At 41.9% G+C, this 22,934-nt stretch overlaps 1 protein-coding gene across 4 annotated transcripts in view; it reads left to right on the top strand.

Annotated features, from left to right (window-relative positions):
- LOC107400056 (disks large homolog 5-like) overlaps positions 1-22,934 on the top strand; it is a 36,065-nt gene that overhangs the window by 5,255 nt on the left and 7,876 nt on the right. For 2 of the 4 annotated variants that reach the window (XM_076544614.1, XM_076544613.1), the window contains 2 exons: positions 974-1,089; positions 2,220-5,081. In XM_076544614.1, coding sequence (XP_076400729.1) covers positions 974-1,089; positions 2,220-2,379 — 276 coding nt within the window. In that variant the 3' untranslated portion in view covers positions 2,380-5,081. Of the gene's footprint in view, positions 1-973; positions 1,090-2,219; positions 5,082-22,934 lie in introns of those variants that run through there. The other 2 variants (XR_013042289.1, XM_076544612.1) reach the window with 1 other exon arrangement.

The following is a 22,934-nucleotide window of genomic DNA, read 5'->3' as shown; positions in this document are numbered from 1 at the left end:
TCAGGCTAAGGTCTGGCACCATTTGCCCATTGGAGTCTCTGTCTGCCCATCCAACCACCTGTGCTTTCACCCATCACCTTTCTCATCCATTCAGCCACCCACCTCATGCCATCTGAGGGATTCACTTCAGTGTCCATGCACAAGTACTTCTGGGAAGTTAGCCTCTTCTGAGAAACTAAATTATTAGCAAACCATGCCTGCTGCTGTGCTTGAAACTGCGGTCCAATGAGGGAAATGAGTCAATGACATATCAAACCTACATGACGTTATGATAGGTAGGATACTATGCACAGAGCTTTGAATGAGTGAATTGTGGGTCCTGAGGCTCATGTGATTGGGAGGGTTCATGTGAGATCACAGAGGGGAAGCAGCTTACAAGGAGGAGTATCCCATGTAAATGCCAAACGAGTCCTACTCATAGCCATAGATTTGGGTGGCATGTGGCCTTCTCCTTTCTTGATAAATCGCAGTGTGTTCTCTTCCCTTTGACCGACTTTTGGTTCACACTGACATAAGCCTGAGTAGCAGCTCATGAGCCCTGTTTTCTGTGAGTGCTCCTTGAGAGTCTACCATTGTGGAGAATACAATCTGGATTTGATTGGCTGAACAGATGGGGGCTTTTGACAAGCTTAGTGCCGGGGTGGGTGCTTTGCTGCTTCTGAAGTAAATTCTCTAGCCATCTCAACAGTCTGGCCCAACAGAGCACACTCCCCACAGCAGTATTAATCCTACGGGAATGATGGCAGAGTTGTGAGACTCTTCAATGTGCTGGTGTGCTTTGCCTACTCATCCGTTCATTTGCATGATGTTGTATTCTGCTCACTTCTTTTTCTATGAGTGTAGTGTAAGCTCTTTTGGCTTGCCTCACCTACCAGTAAGCTATTTTGATCCTTTGTATGTGCTTCATGTGTATGACACTGTGTCCATGCCTGTATACAGCTCTCTACTAAGAACACAATGTTCTAATGAACAGGAATTTGAAAGATTGGAGGGAAGCCTGCAGGTCCTGTGGAAGCAGAAGGAGATGATCACCCAGGAAAAGGACTTGGCAGAAAAGCTGCAGCATCACTTTGAGGTCTCCCAAATGAGGTAGGAACCGAGGCTGGGGGGAGCAGGTGGAGCCATGGGGGTACGTTGTTTTTGGGATCACTATCATTTATGGGCTCCTGCTCAAATGCATGGCTTCCAGCTACAAGAAGGGCAAGAACACTTCAGAGTATTATTCAGGTTGAGTGTACAAACAATTCTGTCCAGGAATCAATATGTTTAATACTCAGTGTGTCTGAGCAATGGTGTCCTTTCTCCCTTCTGAGTGCTCTGGTATGACCTGAGTAGGCTTTCCTTATAGTCACAGAGATCTGCCTGCTTCTGCCTCCTCATTTTGGAATTCAAAATTGTGTATCACCAGGCCTTGATGAAATTACATTTTGACTTAGGAACATCCCCTGTCGAAAAGCGATTCCTACCTTTGAAAACTGTGCTGTGCATCATTTTCCCATTTCCTGGGACAAGTGTTCTCTGGATTGAATAGGTTAAGGACTTTCCAAAATGAACCTAGGCAGATGCCTCAGCTGCAGGGAAGATCAGAACCTTTTCAGGAGTGTTCTCTAACAGACTGTCAAAGAGTCAGGATGCAGATTCCTAGCTCTGGTTAAGGAAATCACAAGTTTCTGTTTGATCCCAGAGTCCATCAGGGCCAGTGTTGTCAGGCACACATCTCAGGAAATGCTGCTCTAGGATTACTGACTGATTCTGTCTTGCATGTTTGTCATGTTCAAGGTGCCTCCTGGGCATGAGTCCTCAGCTATCTTCACAACCTTGTTTGAGTGTCTAGAATGCAAGGATGCAATATGGCTATCAATAAAATGATGTGGTTGGTCAGTAATTCATCATGAATAATGAGTATCATTCTTGTGCTGGTGACTATGTTATTAATAAGTTGTTGCTTTTACAAAATGATGTCCCCAGACTGTAAGAGAAAGACCCTTTCTTTCTAATAGAACAGAAAAAACATTACTTAGCCAAATTCTGACAGGTGTTTAGGGCTGAGGAAAGTTCTAGGCTCAGCTACTCTCTGACTCTTATTCCTTGGGGGCACAAACAATGACTTCAGTCATGTTGACTATCCAGCACAGTTGAGGTGGTAGGAGGTAGCAGTTTAACAGCTGACAATGGCAGGGCCCCAGCAGGATTGTGTCCTAACTGCCTTTCCCTCCTAGGTCAGAGAAACTGACACATGAGCTGGAACAGGCCACAGCCCAGGATGAGAGCCTGCTTCAGAAGGAGCTGTTAAACCAGGAGCCACCTGCTGAGCCCAATCTCTGGGAAATTCTGGATTATGATGCACTGTCTCCCTATTATTTTATTTCCTATGTGTGACTAGGCCTTGGTTGTGCCTAGCCATTTACCCTGGATGGCTGCTTCTGTGTCTTGACTCCCTTTCCTTATTGACAATACTGATTGAGAAACTGAGGAGGCGAAAGGAAGGCAGACACCTTGAAACATGGCATCATTCACCCTAGGATCAAGGCCTCCTCAGAAATAGAACCCCATCATAGCTCTGAACTTACCATGAAGCAACCACCACCTGACCTCCAGGTCATCCAGACCCAATCTGATCCTTGTGTCTGTTGTCTCAGTACTCCTGAAGAAAAGAAAGCATCAAAATAAGACTGAGATACAGAAAACCTGACAAGATAATTACTCATGACCCTGACATCCATCAGCAAATAGCCCCAATGTGGAATACAACACCATGGATGGAGGAGATGTTGAAATACAAAACTTACTATGTCAGTTTATGTTCAAGCACTTTCACAAGCTGACTGAGTCCTCAGCCCTCCATTTGTGGCAGGAAATCAACTTGGAAGACTTTTTTGATGTCATGCTGTTATCCACACAAACCACACCCAAAAGCATAGGATTCTCTCTCCAGTGCAGGGCTGAATCAGACCAACTCCATGACATGCAGAAGCACTGCTGAAGACAGTCCCCACAGATGTGACAACAGTCCCTCTTTCCATGTAGGAGTTATTTGATCTTCCATTAGGAGGATCAATGGGGATTCTCAGTTTCACATCTGGATTGAAGGGATCAGACCTGAAAAGTATCTGTAGAAGGTGTCAGAGTCACCTTTGACCTTTGTCGACATTCAATGATCCTTATGGAATTGTGGGTCTTGAATAATCACACAGGCAAATGTTGACTGAAACAATTTCATAGTGGCCAACACATTGCAGGTTCATCTTGCTGCAGAACTTCTTCACAGATCAGGTGGCCATGTGTGTGAATATTATGCCAGCAGAGAGCTGTAATTCATCAGAAAACCTCCCTTAGTGTCTCAAAGAATGCTCTATGAGTAAGACAAGGGCTTATCAGTGATAGGGCCTAGCAGTCATTTGGTTGAGAAAGCTCAGATAATGTTCTGATGCTCAAGTGCTGTGTCAGGTGTTTATGGATCACATGAACATCAGCTGAATGGCTTGTGTATAGAATGTGCCATTCTAGCCGGGCGGTGGTGGCGCACGCCTTTAATCCCAGCACTTGGGAGGCAGAGGCAGGCAGATCTCTATGAGTTTGAGGCCAGCCTGGACTACCAAGTGAGTCCCAGGAAAGGCACAAAGCTACACAGAGAAACCATGTCTCGAACCCCCCCCCCCCAAAAAAAAAAGAATGTGCCATTCTAAAGACCAAATGGTACCCTATATCAAGTGCAGGGAGGTGGATTTCCAGCCCCAGCTTTAGGATGAGATCTTGCTGAGTATAAAGGAAAAGTGTAAGGGAATCACCTGTGCATCATGTCACAGTAGACCAACTAGACAGTACAGCATCATGACGTGCAGGGAACACGGCCTGATTGTTTTGACCATGTTGTGCCTGCAGCTGATGAGATCCAGGCATTGACCCCAGATGACCTATATATCACAACCCTATCTATCATAAGCCTGAGTTTTGGGACAATTCTTACTTTTTGAATATTGGATGAAGACAGATTCTCAGGACCTACAATTTATTCACCATGTGGCCTTGATTCCCTACAGAGAGAATCATAATGGATTACTGTGCTTATTTTAAGCCTAAAGATGAGTGGAAATGATATAATTTGTTGATGAGGAGGTGTGCAATCAAACATGTTTCGTTAAGATAGGACCTGATGCTATATTTGAATGTGTATGTTTCTAATTCATGGAACAGGAGTTAGTATAAAGCAAAATGTAGAGACTTGTGAATGGACAAAGCATTAAATGCAGGAGGATCAGCATGCAGTTCAGAGCTGAGAAAGTAACACTATATCCAGACATGCATGACTATGTGCAGGATGCCTAAAAATAAAAAATAAAAAAGCTGTAGGGTTCGGGAACAACCACCAGGGTGACTTAGAAACTGTATGGTGCAAATGTATTACTGTACATTAGGAAGTTTAACTTTCAGAAGATTTATCTCTTTGGGATGGAAAGATTGTAGCTGAGGAAAAGCCTTGGCCCAGGTAGACCTTATGGTGTGTTTGTACATGGAGGTTTTTGGGATTCCACTCTTGCTAAGGATGAACAGGAGAGGGCTTTGAAGAAGTGCTGAGGCATAACCAGAGCTACTGGGCTTCCAGGAGGGGTCCAGGTGTATAAATCAGTGCTTGTCCTGATGGACCATCAAGAATACTTTAGTGAAGATGACTCAAGTGAATTCAACAGTGTTTGAGTCAAAGCTTGTAACGTTTTTATCCTTGAACTTGGTGAAAACTGACTATAAAGCCCAAAAGAGGCATGGCCATGCTCATCTTGAAAAGGATGTTGCAATCATTGACTGCTCTGCTACCTACCATCTGTCCAAGGCCAGTCACACGCTCCAGGTCTGTGCTGCTCAGTCTGCAGTGAGAGAATTCTGCATAGCTTAATTTTGTGTTTGACTTTTGGTTTAGGTTCTGTATCTTAATTGTTTTGGTTATGGATTTGTTATTTTGTTGTTATTTGTTCTTGTTATTGATTTTCAAAATTTGATAAGGCTAATGTTGTTGATAACCCATTTAATGCCCCCTTTAAAAATATTTTCTTTATGTTTAAAATAAAAAGCAATTTCAAACTTTTCACATGCGGACCAGTTTGTTTTGTAGTGTGTGCTGTCATATTCCTGTAAACCTAGTTTTGACTCTTAGATATGGATCTCTGCAATTTCTAGGCAGCCTGCTCTACATAATTTCCTCCTACTCTCCAGGGTGACACAGGGGATTGGTGTCTTGGGTATGGATTGCCATGTTTACTCCCTGAATACACACTTTATGGTGGACTCAGTATTCATACTATATCCATGCTGCCATGCACTTAGCTATCCCTAAAATATGGTACTCTATAGACCCACTTTCATGAATTGATCATCAGGACTGACCTATTGAGAAATGCCCCTTTACTGCTCTACAGACTGTCAGGAAATAAAACCATTCATAAAGAGAGTCTAAAATAAATCAGGAAACCCATCGTTATCTGCCTCTATTTATTTTTGCAACACATCGTCATTAATAACCACACAACAGATATAAGGACCTTCCAAGTCACTTTGGGAAATAGCTTTTTGTAGCTTCTGTTGCACTTGACCATGCATTTGGTGTACTTTTTTTCTTTTTTGATTTATTTATTTTTACTTTATGTGAATGGGTGTTTTTCCTATTGTACATCTGTGCTAGACATGACTGCAGTTCCTGAAGAGGACAGAAGAGGGAAACAGATACCATTATAACTGGTTGTTATACTCTTGTGGGAGAGCACCAAATGCTCTTAAGCTTTGAGCTCTCTCTCTAGCTCCCGCAATTGGCTTTTGACCTTGCTGCTCTATGTGTTGTATAGGTTGAACTGGATCACCTCCGATCAAAGAAAAAAGTCTCTGGAGATATGTAGGGATGGATACATGAGGAAGGCATGCTAATTTTCTGAAGCAGCCTGGCGCCTATGCAGGGCTCTGGTGTCACCACTGATCTCTGTGGGTTCAAGATCATGCTCCAGTGTTACTTATAATTGGGGTTGGAGAAGAAGACCAGCTATGACTTACTCAACTGTGGGTCCGCAGCAGAGTGTTTGACTGGTTTGATAAATGATACCAGATTTGTAGATTAATGCGGCTTCTTCTATTAGGATTTGTGTAGGCAGATAGTAGTTTTCTGTCAACTCTTTGAAGGCTAAACTGTCCTTAGAGCCTAATATGGATTATGCCCCTCTTTGGTCTCCCAGATAGCTAAACACCCCAGGTGTATTTGATACATCTGACAAAATGCAGAGTTGAGATGACCCTCCTTGGGCCTGGGTTCCTGGTAAGGAATCCTTGATAGCAAGAAAAATCTCCAGCTAAGCTGTGTTGTTAGGAAGCTCCAGAGTAGGCACAGGACATGTAGCCTGCAGCAGAAGATACTTGCTTCTGGTGGAGAGCATGCCCATGCAAGCTTGGGACAAGAGAGGGACAGTTGAAGTTGCCCTTGACCATGCCAGTTCTCAGAGTATATTGAGGAAGGATTTCTTCCAGGTGACTGTTTTATAATTATAGCTCCCTGAAGTGGATCTGACTTTTGATTCTGGTTGTGAGTCAGAGAGTTCAAGTGTGGAGGAAATAATCCTGTGGGTCCCCAGACAGGTGCTGACAAACTGGTAGTTTTACAATCTCAGCAGTCAGAAAAGCCTGATAGATGATTTGGTGACTATCTGTCCTAGAACACCTTTTTCTGAGCTGACTCTGAGAAAGAAAGTGTCCTCTGTAGACACACTTGAAATAAGGTATGACATTGTTTAGGCCACATTACCAAGTTAGTACTATATTGAGTGTGTCTCCTTGTCCATCTTCTCAGTATCTGGGAGCAGCCTGGGACCAGCTATGACTTACTCAACTGTGGGTCCTCAGCAGAGTGTTTGACTGGTTTGATAAATGATACCAGATTTGTAGATTAATGTGGCTTCTTCTACTCGGATTTGTCCTGGGTTTTGTTCCAGCTCTCAGAAAGAATGGAGAAGGGACCTCAGAAGAGGGAGGTAGAGGAGGTATCCAGCCAATGGGGGTGTTTGGGCTGGTGGTGGTGATTGATGAGGAAGGGCCTTCCATGAAGGAGCTCATAAGGACTCAAACCTGTAGGAGAGGGTGGGGTGGCCCAGAAGCAGGTAAGGGCAATGGGGAGAAGCGAGGGGCAAGATAACCTGATCAATGGAAAGCTTGGTGTACTGTTGATTGATGAGCCCAATGGCCTTCTCAACCTTTCCTGAGGATAAAGGTGTCAATCATAGTTATGAGGTGTGGGCATGTGAGTGAATTCCCCATGCCAATCCTTGCCTGCTTGGTGTCATCGAAGCTGGTGCAGAGGTTGACATCTTTGGAGGGCCCCTGGGAATGGACCTGTGAAATACTCAGTAGTGTGTGGCAGCCAAGGTGAGTGTGGCCGCCAAAAGGCTGACAATATTGTGACTAAGCAAGGTGCAAGACAAGCAAGTATGACCAGAAAATGAGTGTGAGAAGAATCGCCCTGCAAGGATACAGGGACGTGTCAGGGTCATAAGTAGGAAGGAAGGGATTCCATCCACCCCCATGACAGAAATTGGTGAGGGAACTGTAGGACCTGATTGAGATGTCAAAACAGAATAGGTAGCTTCTGTGTCCAAAAGAGAGACAATGGACTTACCTGTTACCTGCAGGGTCACCCTAGGCTTGGAGAGGGCAATGGGAGTCAGCAGGTCTAGGCAGGGTCAGTTCTCCACCAGGCTTAGGAGTTCTCAGTTGCCAGTGTTGGTGAGGCTGCCCCTCCACGGCATGCCATAGAGGATGAGCCTGCATGGGGGCATTCTGATTTCCAGTGCCCAGGCTCTCTGTAGATTGGGCATGGCCTCCTGGACGGCTGTGTGGTCAAGGCAATACTGTGACCAGTGTCCCTGCTTGCCAAATTTGAAGCAAGTTTTGGCAGAGTTGACTGTGGGCTGAACTCCAGTGGGATGGAGCCTCATGGCCAACTTCTCTTGTACCCCTTGTGGGGGGTCCCTGGTGGCCTCAGAGCAGCTGCTAAGGCTTGGGCTTGGAGCGTATTCTGTTTCAGCCTTGTCTGTTCGGTTGACTCGGCTGTCATTCTTGAGCATTAAAACTTTAGAAGCCATTTTCACCAATTCTTGTAGGAGAGTTTGGGGATCCCCCTCAGCCTTTTTAAATTTTTTTCTAACATCTGGCACTGACTGAGAAATGAAATGGGTGGGTAGGCAGGAGTTGGGTGAGATGGAGTATAAGAAGAATCTGGGGAAGATTTGGAGGCCTTGGGTCAGTGTGTAGGTTGAGGCATTGGGAGATGGGGGGAGCAATGGAAGGAGGGTAAGGAGGAGGAATTGGGTCTTAGATTCGTGGCCCCAGAGAAAGGTAGGAATGCAAAACCAAAAAACCATGGATGTAGGCCAGTTCTGCCCAATTATATCAGATAGTCAAAATTTGAATAGATTTTGTGAAAGACCTCCAGGTGCATTTTGGGATCAGGCTTTGAATGGCAAGCACCATTTCTGAAGTCTATGCTGGGGACCTGAAGCCTAGCACAATGTGTCCATTGTGGTAAGTCTTGGGTCAAAAACAGGGGGTGTGGGAAATTCCCTTCAACAGAATATCTTCTGGAGAAGGAGTCCCATGGAACAAAGGCAGCCCCTTGCTTTGGAACGGGTCAGGGGGCCTGGCATGGACAAGTCCTTGACAGGACATCTTGAAAAAATGAAGACGCCTTGGGGCTAGGCAATGATTTGGAATGGAAAATTACCAATCTGGGAGTGATCTCAGTCTGTCAGAGAGCAGGTGTAGGGGACAGGGGGTTTTCGTACCACATTACCCTGGGCCAGTGTGGAAAAAATCCCCCACCCCCTCGGTGGAACCTCCAGATTGTAAGTCTTTGTGCACCCTGATAGGCCTCTCAACTGACACAGCAATCCAAATTAGGAAAAGCCCAGTTTTAATGGATAAAGCATTCCTGGATGATTTCCTGGGTCCATAGAGAGGAGACAGGGAAGAGAGATGAGAAGAACCACATGCCTGTTTTCTGGGATACAGCTTATATACCCCGTGGGAGTGGTCTTGAGCCTCTCTGGGGAAGAAGCTGTGTTTGGTGTACTCTGAAGGAGCAGGTTTGGGGGAAAAGATGGGGGAGGGGAGTTGAGGTGGATCTTCCACCAGAACATTCCAGACTCTTTGGGTATAGTGATGCCAGGGTGCCACTTTTTCTTTCTTTGTTTGTTTTTGGAGATAGTGTCTTACTATGAGGCTCTGGCTCTCTTGGACTCATGTGGTAAACCAAGCCATCCTCAAACTCATAGACATCTCCCTGCCCCTGCCTTCTGAGTGCTGGGATCAAAGGCAAGGGCCACCATGTCCTACTTCTGGCTTGCATGTTTAAAGTGCTTTGTTGCTGGAGTTATCTCCAGTCCCCCCCTGGCCCGCAGCCACTCAGATCCAAATAAACACAGAGATGCTTATATTATTTACCTTTTTGGGCTAATGGCTCAGGCTTCTTTCTATCCAGTTCTCATATCTTAAATTAACCCATTTCTATCAATCTGTAAGTTGCCATGTTGCTAGTGGCTTACAGGTACTTTCACATCATGCTTCCTGTCTCTGGCTGGCAGCTCCTGACTCAGCCTTCCTCTTCCCAGAATTCTCTTCTCTGCTTATCCTGCCTATACTGTATTTCCTACCTGGCTACTGGCCAATCACCATTTTATTTATCAATCAATCAGAGCAACACATTCACAACATCCCCAACAGTGCTTACTGTACAGCAGACCCTGTGCCAGCATTGAAGATGAGCACTATTCAACAAATCAAACCTCACATTGCTTACATCTCCCCAGGGAGACAGACAGAGAGCAAAATGAAACACACCCAGCTTAGATGGAGGCTCTTGTGTCAGAAGCTCTAAAGATGGTTAGATCAACTGCATTCCACAAAGGCACCAGTTCTGTGAGGCCTTGGCATTGTTATAGTCATGGTCAGGGGGCTCAAGACAATTCCTGAAAGAGGGATGAGGTAAGAATTTACCAAGACTTGATACAGAACAGTGGTGGCTAGTATGTTTTCCTAAAGCTTATATACAGACTTCCAGCTTAATGATATTATTATTATCCACGTGGAATTGTTGTTGTTGTGGGGCCCCATCTTCTTTCTGGAGACTGGCCGTGATTTCCTGCAGAAAACTGATAAGAGACTCAAACACAAAAACATACATATGCAGGTAATTGAAGCCTTTTTTCTAGAATTGTTTAGTACACAAAGACATATATATATATATATATATACATATATATATATACATATATATATATATGTAGCTAATTGAAGCCTTTTTTCTAGAATTAGTTAGTACTCTATATGACCATTCATATCTTAACAAAGTTTAAAATGTATATATGTCTATTTATATATTAATCTTGTAAATTTTGATATAAAATGTATACTTTAAGAAAAGTTTAAAGAATCAGAATAGAATCAAAGAGTTGAGATTAGTAATAGAATAGTCCCTTAATTAATTTGGCTTTTGTCCTGTCCCACAGCAGATGATGGCTCTTTTATTCTGGCATGATACAGGGAGTTTGCAATTTCCTTTTAACAACATGCTTGAGTTTAAAGAAGGAGAGAGCCATTCTCCAACTCCAAAGTCAGCTTTAAATTTTAATTGAACTGGGACTATTAGAAGACCAATAGTGTTAAATCTTTAGAGAAAAGCAGAAACAAACATTTAGGAAGACATAAATTTTTTTAGATAATATATACCCATACACCGTTGAAATATGGTGTACATATTTCAATTTTCCAAATTCTGCAAAGTGAAACACGTCCGTCTGCCAGATTTCATTCCTCTGAGTACCCTTTGGGTTACATCCTGCTGGTAATGGTGTTTGACTGTAGAAGGAACAAGTAGGACATTTCTTTACTATTTCTTTGGCTTGTTGCCAGGTTATGGAAAAATCCTTTTTTAAACCTTTACTATTGATATGATATGTTTTATGAAATTCTGAGGCCTCCAGCACATTTCCTATCAATAATTTATCAGTCTCATCATTGCCTTGTGCTAGAGGGCCTGGCAGACCAGTATGGGATCTAATGTGAGTTATATATAAAGGATGATGCTTTTCCTGATTTTATCTTGTAATTGAATAAATAGTGAAGTTAATTCTGAAGCATCAGGGATAAATTCTGCAGTCTCAATATGTAATACTACTCTTTCAGCATACTGAGAGTCAGTTACTATGTTGAGAGATTCTGAAAAATCCATTAATACCAACAGAATAGCATACAATTCTGATATTTGAACTGAATTATAAGGACTTTGAACCACTTTACTTAAATTTTCTGATTTGTAACCTGTCTTTCCTTGTTTGATGGCATCTGTATAAAATGTACAAACTCCAGATATGGGTTTTTCCCGTACAATTTGAGGCAAGATCCAATCAGCTCTCTTTATAAGATCAATTCTATAGCTTTTGGGATATTTGCTGTTAATTTCTCCCAAAAATAACTGCAAGCTCTTTGCCAAGGTTCACTTTCTGTCCATTATTTTTCAATGTCCTCCTTAGTTAAAGGTAGAACAATTTCTGCTGGGTCTATTCCTGCTAATCGACAAAGTCTCAATTTTCCTTTCCAAATCAAGTCAGAGAGTTTTTCCACATAAGTTTTTAATTTTTTATTCAGTTTATTTGGTAAAAATATCAATTCCAATATAATATCTTCCCTATGCATTAATATTCCAGTAGGAGAATGCCTAGAAGGTAAAATAACCAAAATGCAATCCATCTTTGGATCAATACGATCCACGTGCCCTTCATGTACTTTCTTTTCTACCAAGGCCAATTCTTTCTCAGCTTCAGGTGATAATTCTCTTGGACTATTTAAGCCCTTGTCACCTTCTAAAGTTTTGAACAAATTACTCAGTTCATCATTTTTTTTATACCAAGAATAGATCATAGATGAGAATTATCTCCAAATAATCTTTGAAAGTCATTAAGAGTCTGTAGTCTATCTCTCCTAATTTGCACCTTTTGGGGTCTAATCTGTAGCTCTATTTTACATCCTAAATAATTATAGAATCTCCTCTTTGTATCTTTTCAGGAGCAATTTGTAATCCCCAGCAAGGCAAAATTTTCTTTACTTCTTCAAACATTCTTTCTAAAGTATCTTCATTTGAATCAGCTAGTAAAATATCATCCATATGATGATAAATTATAGATTTAGAAAATTTGTTACATACCACTTCTAATGGCTGTTGTACAAAATATTGGCACAGAGTTGGGCTATTCAACATTCCCTGTGGGAGGACGCTCCATTGAAATCTTTTAACCGGCTGAGAATTATTATAAGTAGGCACTGTGAAAGCAAATCTTTCTCTGTCTTTTTCTTGTAAGGGTATTGCAAAGAAACAGTCTTTTAAATCAATAACTATGAGAGTCCATCCTTTTGGTAACAGAGTAGGCAAAGGAATTCCAGATTGTAGAGAGCCCATTGGCTGAATTACTTTGTTCATTGCTCTAAGGTCTGTTACCATTCTCCATTTACCAAATTTCTTTTTAATAACAAATACAGAAGAATTCCAAGGGCTGGTTGATTCTTCAATACGCTGAGCATTTAACTGTTCTTCTACCAGCTCTTCTAAAGCCTGGAGTTTCTCTGTTGTTAAAGGCCATTGCTGAACCCATACAGGCTTGTCTGTTAACCATTTTAAAGGTAGATCTGTTGGTGTCTTTGGAAGATCATCAGTTGTTATGCCCTGTTCTTGTATAATATGGATGGCTGGTGAACACTCATTAGAACAATATCTTCTAATATTTCTCTCAGAAACATGTGTTAGTTTATGATTTGTTTCTGAGATTGGAGGGATGTTAATCTGAGTATTCCATTGTTGCAACAAGTCTCGACCCCACAGGTTCATAGCTATGTTAGCCACATATGGTTTTAATTTTCCTCTCTGTCCTTCAGGACCTATACATTCAAGCCATCTTGCACTTTGTTTTACTTGAGATAATGTCCCAATTCCTAAAAGTTGAAAGTTTACCTCCTGAAGAGGCCAAGTTGGATGCCAAAATTCTGGTGCAATTATGGTAATGTCAGCACCTGTGTCTTCCAGACCAGACAACAAAGCACCATTTATTTTTATCATTAATTTTGGTCTTTGTTCATTAATAGAAGTTTGCCAAAAAAATGTCTTTATGTTTTGTCCTGAATTTTCTATTCTCTCTGTTTCATCATCCTGACCAGCATGATTTATTCTAATAGGCATTTGGTTATTTAATTGCTCTGAGCAGGGGTTTCCTCTACGGCTGCAGGAAAGGTTTGAACTGGATTTGCTATGGGGCCTGCATGAGGACCCTCTGGGAGTTTCCCAAAGACTGAGGCAAAGGATTACCTTTCCTGTCCCTTGTTGATCTACATTCATTGGTCCAGTGTTTTCCCTTACCATACCTTCTGCATACTCCAGAAGGAAGGGGCATTCTGTTGCCATTGTTCCTTGAAGAAATATTGTTTCTAGGAATGACCTGTTTACAGTCCCTTTTCAGATGTCCTTGCTTTCCACATCCAAAACATCTAACATTCCTCAAACCTTTTGAAATTGCTTCTCCTACCCACATATCATCACGCTCATGAGCCTCAACATTAACCATGTCTCTAATCCAATCTTCCAAAGGTGCAGATCTTGACTTTAACGGCCTGATTATTCTTTTGCATGCTGCATTCACATTCTCAAAGGCCAAAGATTCAGTTATTATCTTACTAGCTTCTGAATCCGAGACCATTCTCTTTACTGCTGAAGCCAGTCTTTGTAAAAAATCTGTGAAAGATTCTTCTGGGCCTTGCATAACCTTTGTAAATGACTCAGGTTCTTTTTCCTGGTTCCTCAATTCTGTCCCATGCATTCAAGGCTGCCGTTTGACATAAAATTAGGGTTTGGACATCATATAAACATTGTTTTTGTACTGAAGCATATTGGCCTTCTCCAATAAGCTGATCCTGGCAAACTTGTATTCCTTTATCCCTCCATTGTTTTTCTATGTTTTAGCCTGACCCTTGAACCAATTAAGCACTGAAGCCTCTGGCTGGGTTCCAGAACAGCTTGTGCCAGCTCCCGCCAATCTTGTGGTACAATCATATTATATGTTGACCAAGAGTTTAACATTTACTTTACATATGGGGTATGTGTGCCATAAGATACTATTGCCTCCTTAAACCTTCATAAATCCAACATTTCACTTGGAGCCCAAATATTTTGTGTAGTCACTTGATTAGGCAACTGCTGTACAGTTACAGGATAAATTAAAAGTGACTGTGTGAAAACAGGCTTTCTTTCCATAGCTTTATGATCCAATCTTGAAACAACTTCATTGTTAATTTCTTCTGTCTGAATTTTTACAGGTTTAACAAGTTTTTCTAAAGCTCTCATCCTGGCAATTAAATTGACTATCTTTTTAAATAGTAAAATGAGGGTAAGCATAGTAATAAACTGCATAATTTGATCAATATTAATCTTCTCATATAGTTTTTCCATTGTCAGATTGCCTAAAATTTCAAAAAAAACCCAATTTTATTCCAACGTACACATAAAACCCAGTTTTTTTTAATAAGCAAGAAAAGATAAGGTTTAATGGGATTACATTTTATGTAAGGTGACATGTAAGGTACACTGACTTTTTTTTGTGATATATATTTTTTATTTTATAATACCATTCAGTTCTACATATCAGCCATGGGTTCCCCTATTCTCCCCCCTCCCACACCCTCCCCTTACCCCCAGTCCACCCTCCATTCCCACCTCCTCCAGGACAAGTCCTCCCCCGAGGACTGTAATCAACTTGGTAGACTCAGTCCACGGAGGTCCAGTTCCTTCCTCCCAGACTAAGCCAAGTGTCCCTGCATAAGTTCCAGGTTTCAAACAGCCAACTCATGCAGTGAGCACAGGACTTGGTCCCACTGCCTAGGTGCCTCCCAGACTGATCAAGCCAATCAACTGTCTCACCTATTCAGAGGGCCTGATCCAGCTGGGAGCCCCTCAGCCTTTGGTTCATAGTTCATGTGTTTCCATTCATTTGGCTATTTTTTTTTTAATAATTGAGTAAAACTGAAATTTATTATATGCCACAGTCGTCCTAGGGACCTCCATGCTATATATATAGCCTCTATGGTTCTATGGGTTGTGGTCTGATTGTTCATTTTATATCTAGAATCCACCAATGAGTGAGTACATACCATAACTGTCTTTCTGGGTTTGGGTTACCTCACTCAGGATGATTTTTTCTAGTTCCATCCATTTGCCTGCAAATTTCATGCTTTCATTGTTTTTCTCTGCTGAGTAGTACTCCATTGTGTATATGTACCACATTTTTTTCATCCATTCTTCCGTTGATGGGCATCTAGGTTGTTTCCAGGTTCTGGCTATTACAAATAGTGCTGCTATGAACATAGCTGAGCATGTATCTTTATGGTATAATCAGCATTCCTTGGGTATATGCCCAAGAGTGGGATGGCTGGGTCTTGAGGTAGTTTGATTCCTAATTTTCTGAGAAACCGCCATACTGATTTCCATAGTGGTTGTACAAGTTTACATTCCCACCAAGAGTGGAGGAGTGTTCCCTTTGCTCCACATCCTCTCCAACATTGGTGTCATTGGTGTTTTTGATCGTAGCCATTCTAACAGGTGTAAGGTGGTATCTCAGAGTCGTTTTGATTTGCATTTCTCTGATGATTAAGGATGTTGAGCATTTCTTTAAATGTCTTTCAGGCATTTGTAGTTCTTTTTTTGTGAATTCTCTGTTTAGCTCTTTAGCCCATTTTTTAATTGGACTGTTCAGTGCTTTGATGTCTAGTTTCTTGAGTTCTTTATATATTGTGGAGATGAATCCTCTGTCAGATGTGGGGTTGGTGAAGATCTTTTCCAAGTCTGTTGGCTGTCTTTTTGTCTTATTGACTGTGTCTTTTGCCCTGCAAAAGCTTCTCAGTTTTGAGAGGTCCCATTTATTAATGGTTGTGCTCAGGGTCTGTGCTGTCGGTGTTTTATTTAGGAAATGGTCTCCGGTGCCAATGCGTTCAAGAGTGCTTCCTATCTTCTTTTCTATTAAGTTTAGTGTAACTGGATTTATGTTTAGGTCTTTGATCCACTTGGACTTGAGTTTTGTGCATGGTGACAGATATGGATCTATTTGTAATCTTTTACATATTGACATCCAGTTATGCCAGCACCATTTGTTGAAGATACTTTCTTTGTTCCATTGTATAGTTTTGGCTCCTTTGTCAAAAACCAGGTGTTCATATGTGCATGGATTAATGTCAGGGTCTTCAATTCGATTCCATTGGTCCGTATGTCTGTTTTTTATTCCAGTACCAAGCTGTTTTTATTACTATAGCTCTATCATAGAGTTTGAGGTCCAGGATGGTGATGCCTCCAAGGGTTGCTTTATCGTATAGGATTCTTTTAGCTATCCTGGGTCTTTTGTTTTTCCATATAAAGTTGAGTATTTTTCTCTCCAAGTCTGTGAAGAATTGTGTTGGGATTTTGATGGGGATTGCATTGAATCTGTAGATTGCTTTTGGTAAGATTGCCATTTTTACTATGTTAATCCTACCTATCCATGAGCATGGGAGATCCTTCCATTTTCTGATATCTTCTTCAATTTCTTTCTTTAGAGATTTAAAGTTCTTATCAAAAAGGTCTTTCACTTGTTTAGTTAGTGTTATCCCAAGGTATTTTATATTATTTGTGGCTATTGTAAAGGGTGATGTTTCTCTGACTTCTTTCTCAGCCCTTTTATCATTTGTGTATAGGAGGGCTACTGATTTTTTTTGAGTTGATCTTGTATCCTGCCACTTTACTGAAGGAGTTTATCAGCTGTAGAAGTTCCCTGGTAGAGTTTTTGGGGTCACTTATGTATACTATCATATCATCTGCAAATAGTGAAAGTTTGACTTCTTCCTTGCCAATTTGTATCCCTTTGATCTCCTTTTGTTGTCTTATTGCTCTAGCTAGAACTTCTAGTACTATATTGAATAAATATGGGGAGAGTGGACAGCCTTGTCTTGTTCCTGAATTTAGTGGTATCGCTTTGAGTTTCTCTCCATTTAATTTGATGTTTGCTGTTGGCTTGCTATAAATTGCTTTTATTATGTTTAGAAATGTTCCTTGTATTCCTAATCTTTCTAAGACCTTTATCATGAAGGGGTGTTGGATTTTGTCAAAGGCTTTTTCAGCATCTAAGGAGATGATCATGTGGTTTTTTTCTTTCAGTTTGTTTATATGGTGTATTACATTGACTGATTTCCGTATGTTGAATCATCCTTGCGTCCCTGGGATGAATCCTGCTTGGTCATGATGGATGATTGTTTTGATGTATTCTTGGATTCGGTTTGCCAATATTTTGTTGAGTATTTTTGCATCAAATGTTCATGAGGGAGATTGGTCTGTAGTTCTCTTTCTTTGTTGCATCTTTGTGTGGTTTGGGTATCAGGGTAATTGTAGCCTCATAAAAAGAGTTTGGTAGTGTTCCTTCTGTTTCTATTGTGTGGAACACTTTGAAGAGAATTAGTATTAGTTCTTCTTTGATAGTCTGGTAGAATTCTGCACTGAAACCATCTGGTCCTGGGCTTTTTTTGTTTGGGAGACTTTTGATGACTGTTTCTATTTCTTTAGGGGTTATTGGTCTATTTAAATGGTTTATCTTGTCTTGATTTAATTTTGGTATGTGGTATTTATCCAGAAAATTGTCCATTTCTTCCTGGTTTTCCATTTTTGTGGAGTACAGGTTTTTGAAGTATGATCTGATGATTCTCTGGATTTCCTCATTGTCTGTTGTTATGTCTCCCTTTTCATTTCTGATTTTGTGAATTTGGGTGCTCTCTCTTTGCCTTTTGGTTAATTTGGCTAGTGGTTTGTCTATCTTGTTGATATTTTCAAAGAACCAACTCTTTGTTTCATTGATTTTTTGTATTGTTCTCTTGTTTTCTATTTTGTTGATTTCAGCCCTCAATTTGATTATTTCCTGGTGTCTATTTCTCCTGGGTGAGTTTGTTTCTTTTTGTTCTAGAGCTTTCAGTTGTGCTGTTAATTCATTGGTATGGGATTGCTCCATCTTCTTTATGTGTGCATTTAGAGCTATGAATTTTCCTCTTAGCACTGCTTTCATAGTATCCCATAAGTTTGGGTATGTTGTACTTTCATTTTCATTGAATTCTAGGAACTCTTTAATTTCTGTCTTTATTTCTTCCTTGACCCATTGATGTTTCAGGTGGGCATTATTCAGTTTCCATGAGTTTGTGGGTTTTCTATAATTTTTGTTGTTATTGAGGTCTAACTTTAAGGTATGGTGGTCTGATAAGATACAGGAGGTTATTCCAATTTTTTTGTATCTGTTGAGATTTGTTTTGTGTCCAAGCATGTGGTCAATTTTTGAGAAGGTTCCATGGGGTGCTGAGAAGAAGGTATATTCTTTTGTGTTAGGATGGAATATTCTGTAGATATCTATTAGGTCCATTTGAGTCATAACATCTGTTAGGTCCTTTATTTCTTTGTTAAGTTTCAGTCTGGTAGATCTATCTTTTGGTGAGAGTGGTGTGTTAAAATCTCCCACTACTAATGTGTGGGGTTTGATGTGCGTTTTAAACTTTAGTAGTGTTTCTTTTATGAATGTGGGTGCTTTTGTATTTGGAGAATAAATGTTTAGAATCGAGACTTCATCTTGGTGGATTTTTCCCGTGATGAATATGTAATGTCCATCCTGGTCTCTTTTGATTGATTTTAGTTTGAAGTCTATTTTATTAGATATTAGGATAGCTACACCAGCTTGTTTCTTAGGTCCATTTGCTTGGAAAACCTTTTCCCAGCCCTTTACTTGGAGGTAGTGTCTGTCTTTGGAGTTAAGGTGTGTTTCTTGTATGCAGCATATGGATGGGTCCTGTTTTCTTATCCATTCTGTTAGCCTGTGTCTTTTTATAGGTGAGTTGAGACCATTGATATTGATGGATATTAATGACCAGTGATTGTTAATTCCTGTTATTTTTTGTGGTTGTGTTGTGTTGTCCTTCTGTGGTGTATGTTGGTGTAGGATTATCTATTGCTTGATTTTTCATGGATGTGTTTAACTTCTTTGGGTTGAATTTTCCCTTCTAGTGCTTTCTGTAGGGCTGGGTTTGTGGACAGGTATTGATTAAATCTGGTTTTATCCTGGAATATTTTGTTTACTCCGCCTATGGTGATTGAGAGTTTTGCTGGGTATAATAGTCTGGGTTGGCATCCGTGGTCTCTTAGTGTCTGCATGAGGTTTGTCCATGATCTTCTATCTTTCATAGTCTCTATTGAGTAGTCTGGTGTTATTCTGATGGGTTTGCCTTTATATGTTACTTGGTCCTTTTCCTTTGCAGCTCTTAATATTTTTTTCTTTATTCTGTGTGTTTAGTGTTTTGATTATTATATGGCGAGGGGACTTTTTTTTTGGATCCAGCCTATTCGGTGTTCTGTAAGCTTCTTGTATCTTCATAGGTATTTCTTTCTTTAGGTTAGGAAAGTTTTCTTCTATGATTTTGTTGAATATATTTTCTGTGCCTTTGAGTTGGTATTCTTCTCCTTCTTCTATCCCTATTATTCTTAGGTTTGGTCTTTTCATGGTGTCCCAAATTTCCTGGACGTTTTGTGTTAGGACTTTTTTGTCTTTATTGTTTTCTTTGACTGACGAATCTATTTTCTCTATCGTGTCTTCAGTGTCAGAGATTCTCTGTTTCATCTCTTGCAATCGGTTGGTTATGCTTGTTTCTGTAGTTCCTGTTCGTTTAGTCAGGATTTCTATTTCCAGCATTCCCTCAGCATGTGTTTTCTTTATTGTCTCAAATTCATTTTTCAGATCTTGGAATGTTTCTTTCATCTGTTTAATTGCTTTTTCTCGGCTTGATTTGATTTCTTCCCATTTTTTGTTCGTTTTTTCTTCCATTTCTTTAAGGGAGTTTTTTATTTCCTCTTTAATGGAGTTTTTCATTTCCTCTTTAAGGGAAGTTTTTATTTCCTCTTTAAGGGAGTTTTTTATTTCCTTTTTTTTTTTTTTTTTTTTTTTTTGGTTTTTTTGAGACAGGGTTTCTCTGTGTAGCTTTGTGTCTTTCCTGGGGACTCACTTGGTAGTCCAGGCTGGCCTCGAACTCACAGAGATCCACCTGGCTCTGCTCCCGAGCGCTGGGATTAAAGGCGTGCGCCACCACCGCCCGGCTTTTATTTCCTCTTTAAGGAAAGTTTTTATTTCCTCTTTAAGGTAGTTTTTCATTTCCTCTTTAAGGAAAGTTTTTATTTCCTCATTGAGGGAATGTTTTATTTCTTTTTTAAGGGCCTCTATCATCTTCTTAAAGTCATTTTTAGGGTTGATTTCTTCTGTTTCTTCTGTCATGGTATGTTTAGGTCTTGCAGGTGTAGAATCACTAGGTTCTGATGTTGCCATATAGGTCTTTATGTTGTTGTCTGTATTTTTGCACTGGTGTCTACTCATCTCTTCCTCTGTGAGGTGCAGGTGGTGTCTGTGTCTGAGAGTGCCTCTCTTGTTCTAATTTTTAGTCTTGGTTTAGTAGGGGTTCTTGGTTAAATTGGTGCTATTGGGCTATTTCTTCAGGGGCAGCTGATTTCGATCGGTGAATTATATACTTATGATTCTGGTGATCTGGTTTGGTGTCTGGGTAGCACCTTCTTCTGTGTTCCCAGGTCATGTTTTGTTCATTTGTCAACTCCTCAGCTGATCTTGTTTTTTCAGACTTTAAACTGTAGGCATCTGAATCCTCTCCCAGATGGGTTTCAGCTGAGCAGGGTAGTCTCACCAACACCTCCAAGTTGTTGGGTTTCACAGGATCAGTAGCTGGGCCCTGGGTTGTCCTCAGACGGAGTGTTCAGATTCGTTCTGGTTCTGACCCATGGAGATAGCTTCTTCCCCAGATGTTGGGGTTAGGGGCGTCCCTGTTCCAAGCTGCATCTGCTTGTCTCCATCCCTGGGCCTGTCTACCTCTGCGGTCTGCTGCCGCCAGGCCTGTATGTCCCTGTCAACTGCCGCTGGGTCTGTCTGCCTCTGGGGGCCGCCACTGGGCCTGAATGTCTCTGCCGGCTGCAGCCGGGACTGAATGTCCCTGTCGGCTGCTGCCACCGGGCCCGTTTACCTCAGCGGGCCGCCGCTGGGCCCGTCTACCTCTGTGAGCCGCCACCAGGCCTGAATGTCCCTGTCGGCTGCTGCCACCGGGCCTGTCTACCTCAGCGGGCTGCTGCTGGGCCCGTCTACTTCCGCGGGCCGCCGCCGCAGGCCTACCTGCGTCTGCTTGTCTTTGCCGCCGGGCCTGTCTACCTCTGTGGGCCGCCGCTGGGCCTGAATCCATTTTTTTTAATGTGGAAAAAATTTCTCTTTTAAAAGTTTCCTTTAAGCCGGGCGGTGGTGGCGCACGCCTTTAATCCCAGCGCTCGGGAGCAGAGCCAGGTGGATCTCTGTGAGTTCGAGGCCAGCCTGGGCTACCAAGTGAGTTCCAGGAAAAGGCGCAAAGCTACACAGAGAAACCCTGTCTCGAAAAACCAAAAAAAAAAAAAGTTTCCTTTAAAATATATCTGATTTGTTAAGTGACTTACCAAATCTGCATAGAACAGTAGAAATCCCAGGGAATTTCAAAACAGCCACCTAGTGTCCGAGGTGTGAATTGAGAGAGAGAGAGAGAGAGAGAGAGAGAGAGAGAGAGAGAGAACAAGAAATCGTAGCTGACTAAAGCTTAAATCTAGCCATGTGTTCCATTTTGAGCCAAGTTAAGCCTTGGCTCTGGCTTCCTTAAGCTCTGACCATGTGCGTTGGCTTTACAGGCAGGGGCCCTGTTCAGCAGGGCAGGCCTGAGTTGTTTGTAGCACCTGCTTTAAGTAAGTAGCTCATGGTTAGTCTGGCCTGATGCCAAGCAGACCTGGGCCCGGGCTAGGGAGCCAACCACCTGGGCTAGGGAGCCAGCTGCCCTTGTGGGAAACCGGACCTGCCACCAAGCCAAGCAGTTTTTAATGGATTCTTGTCACGTTGGGTGCCAAATGTAGATGTAACCAACCATCTTATTAAATAAGAAACACAGAACCAATGTAAAGAAGAAAGCCAAGAGGTCAGAGCTCAGAGCTAAAACCTTACCCTTCCTCCTGTGGTGGTCCTACCTCTCTGAAAGAGAGCTACTTCCTGTGTGTTTGTCTTTATATAGTCTTTCTGTTCTGCCTTCTCATTGGTTGTAAACCGAACACGTGAAACAGAGGTCATAAGAGGATAACAAATTCCCTGCAGCTAGATTTACAGGTATTTGTGAACTGTTATTTGGAGTCTGGTATTCACACAGGGGTCCTCTGGAAGAACAGCTAGTGCTTTTAACTGCTGAGCCATGTCCAACAACCTACATGTGCTCACCACCGAGCTCCAAGTTGAGATAGCTGCTCACCCATGTTCCCATTCACCCCTAACGGGGCAGCAGAGACACAGCAGGTACAAGTGGCCAGGACCCCTGCTGCCAGCTCAAGGAGGTTTCAGGGGGCAGTGGCATGGCACTGGTCAAGAAGGAGAGCAAATTCCTTAACTGCTTGGTCAGCAAGGACACAGATCATATCCAGCACTCCCTCCCCTTCACCTGCAGCAGCAGCAGCTGAGCAATGGCTCCCCCATCACCTCCATGCACTGCAAGACCAGGCTGTGCCAAGCATTCAAGAAGAGCAGAAGATGCAAGTAAGGGGAGAAGTGCCAGTTCGCAGGGGTTCCATGAGCTGTGCAGGCTCACTCGGCTTCCATGAATAAGACCCGTGCTCTGCTACACTGTCCACAGATCACCTTCTGCCCTCTGGTCCAGGCTGCCATATCATCCAGACAGCAGGGAAGCTGCAGCCGGGAACTACTGTGGGAAGTTGTGGAGTTGGGTCACTCTACAGACCTGTGAGCTGTGACTGTGTAATATAATAA

This window comes from Peromyscus maniculatus, chromosome 9 (genome assembly GCF_049852395.1).
Source record: "Peromyscus maniculatus bairdii isolate BWxNUB_F1_BW_parent chromosome 9, HU_Pman_BW_mat_3.1, whole genome shotgun sequence".
NCBI lineage: Eukaryota > Metazoa > Chordata > Mammalia > Rodentia > Cricetidae > Peromyscus > Peromyscus maniculatus.
Note: the sequence above shows the minus strand (reverse complement) of the source record. Positions and strands in the feature narration are given on the sequence as shown.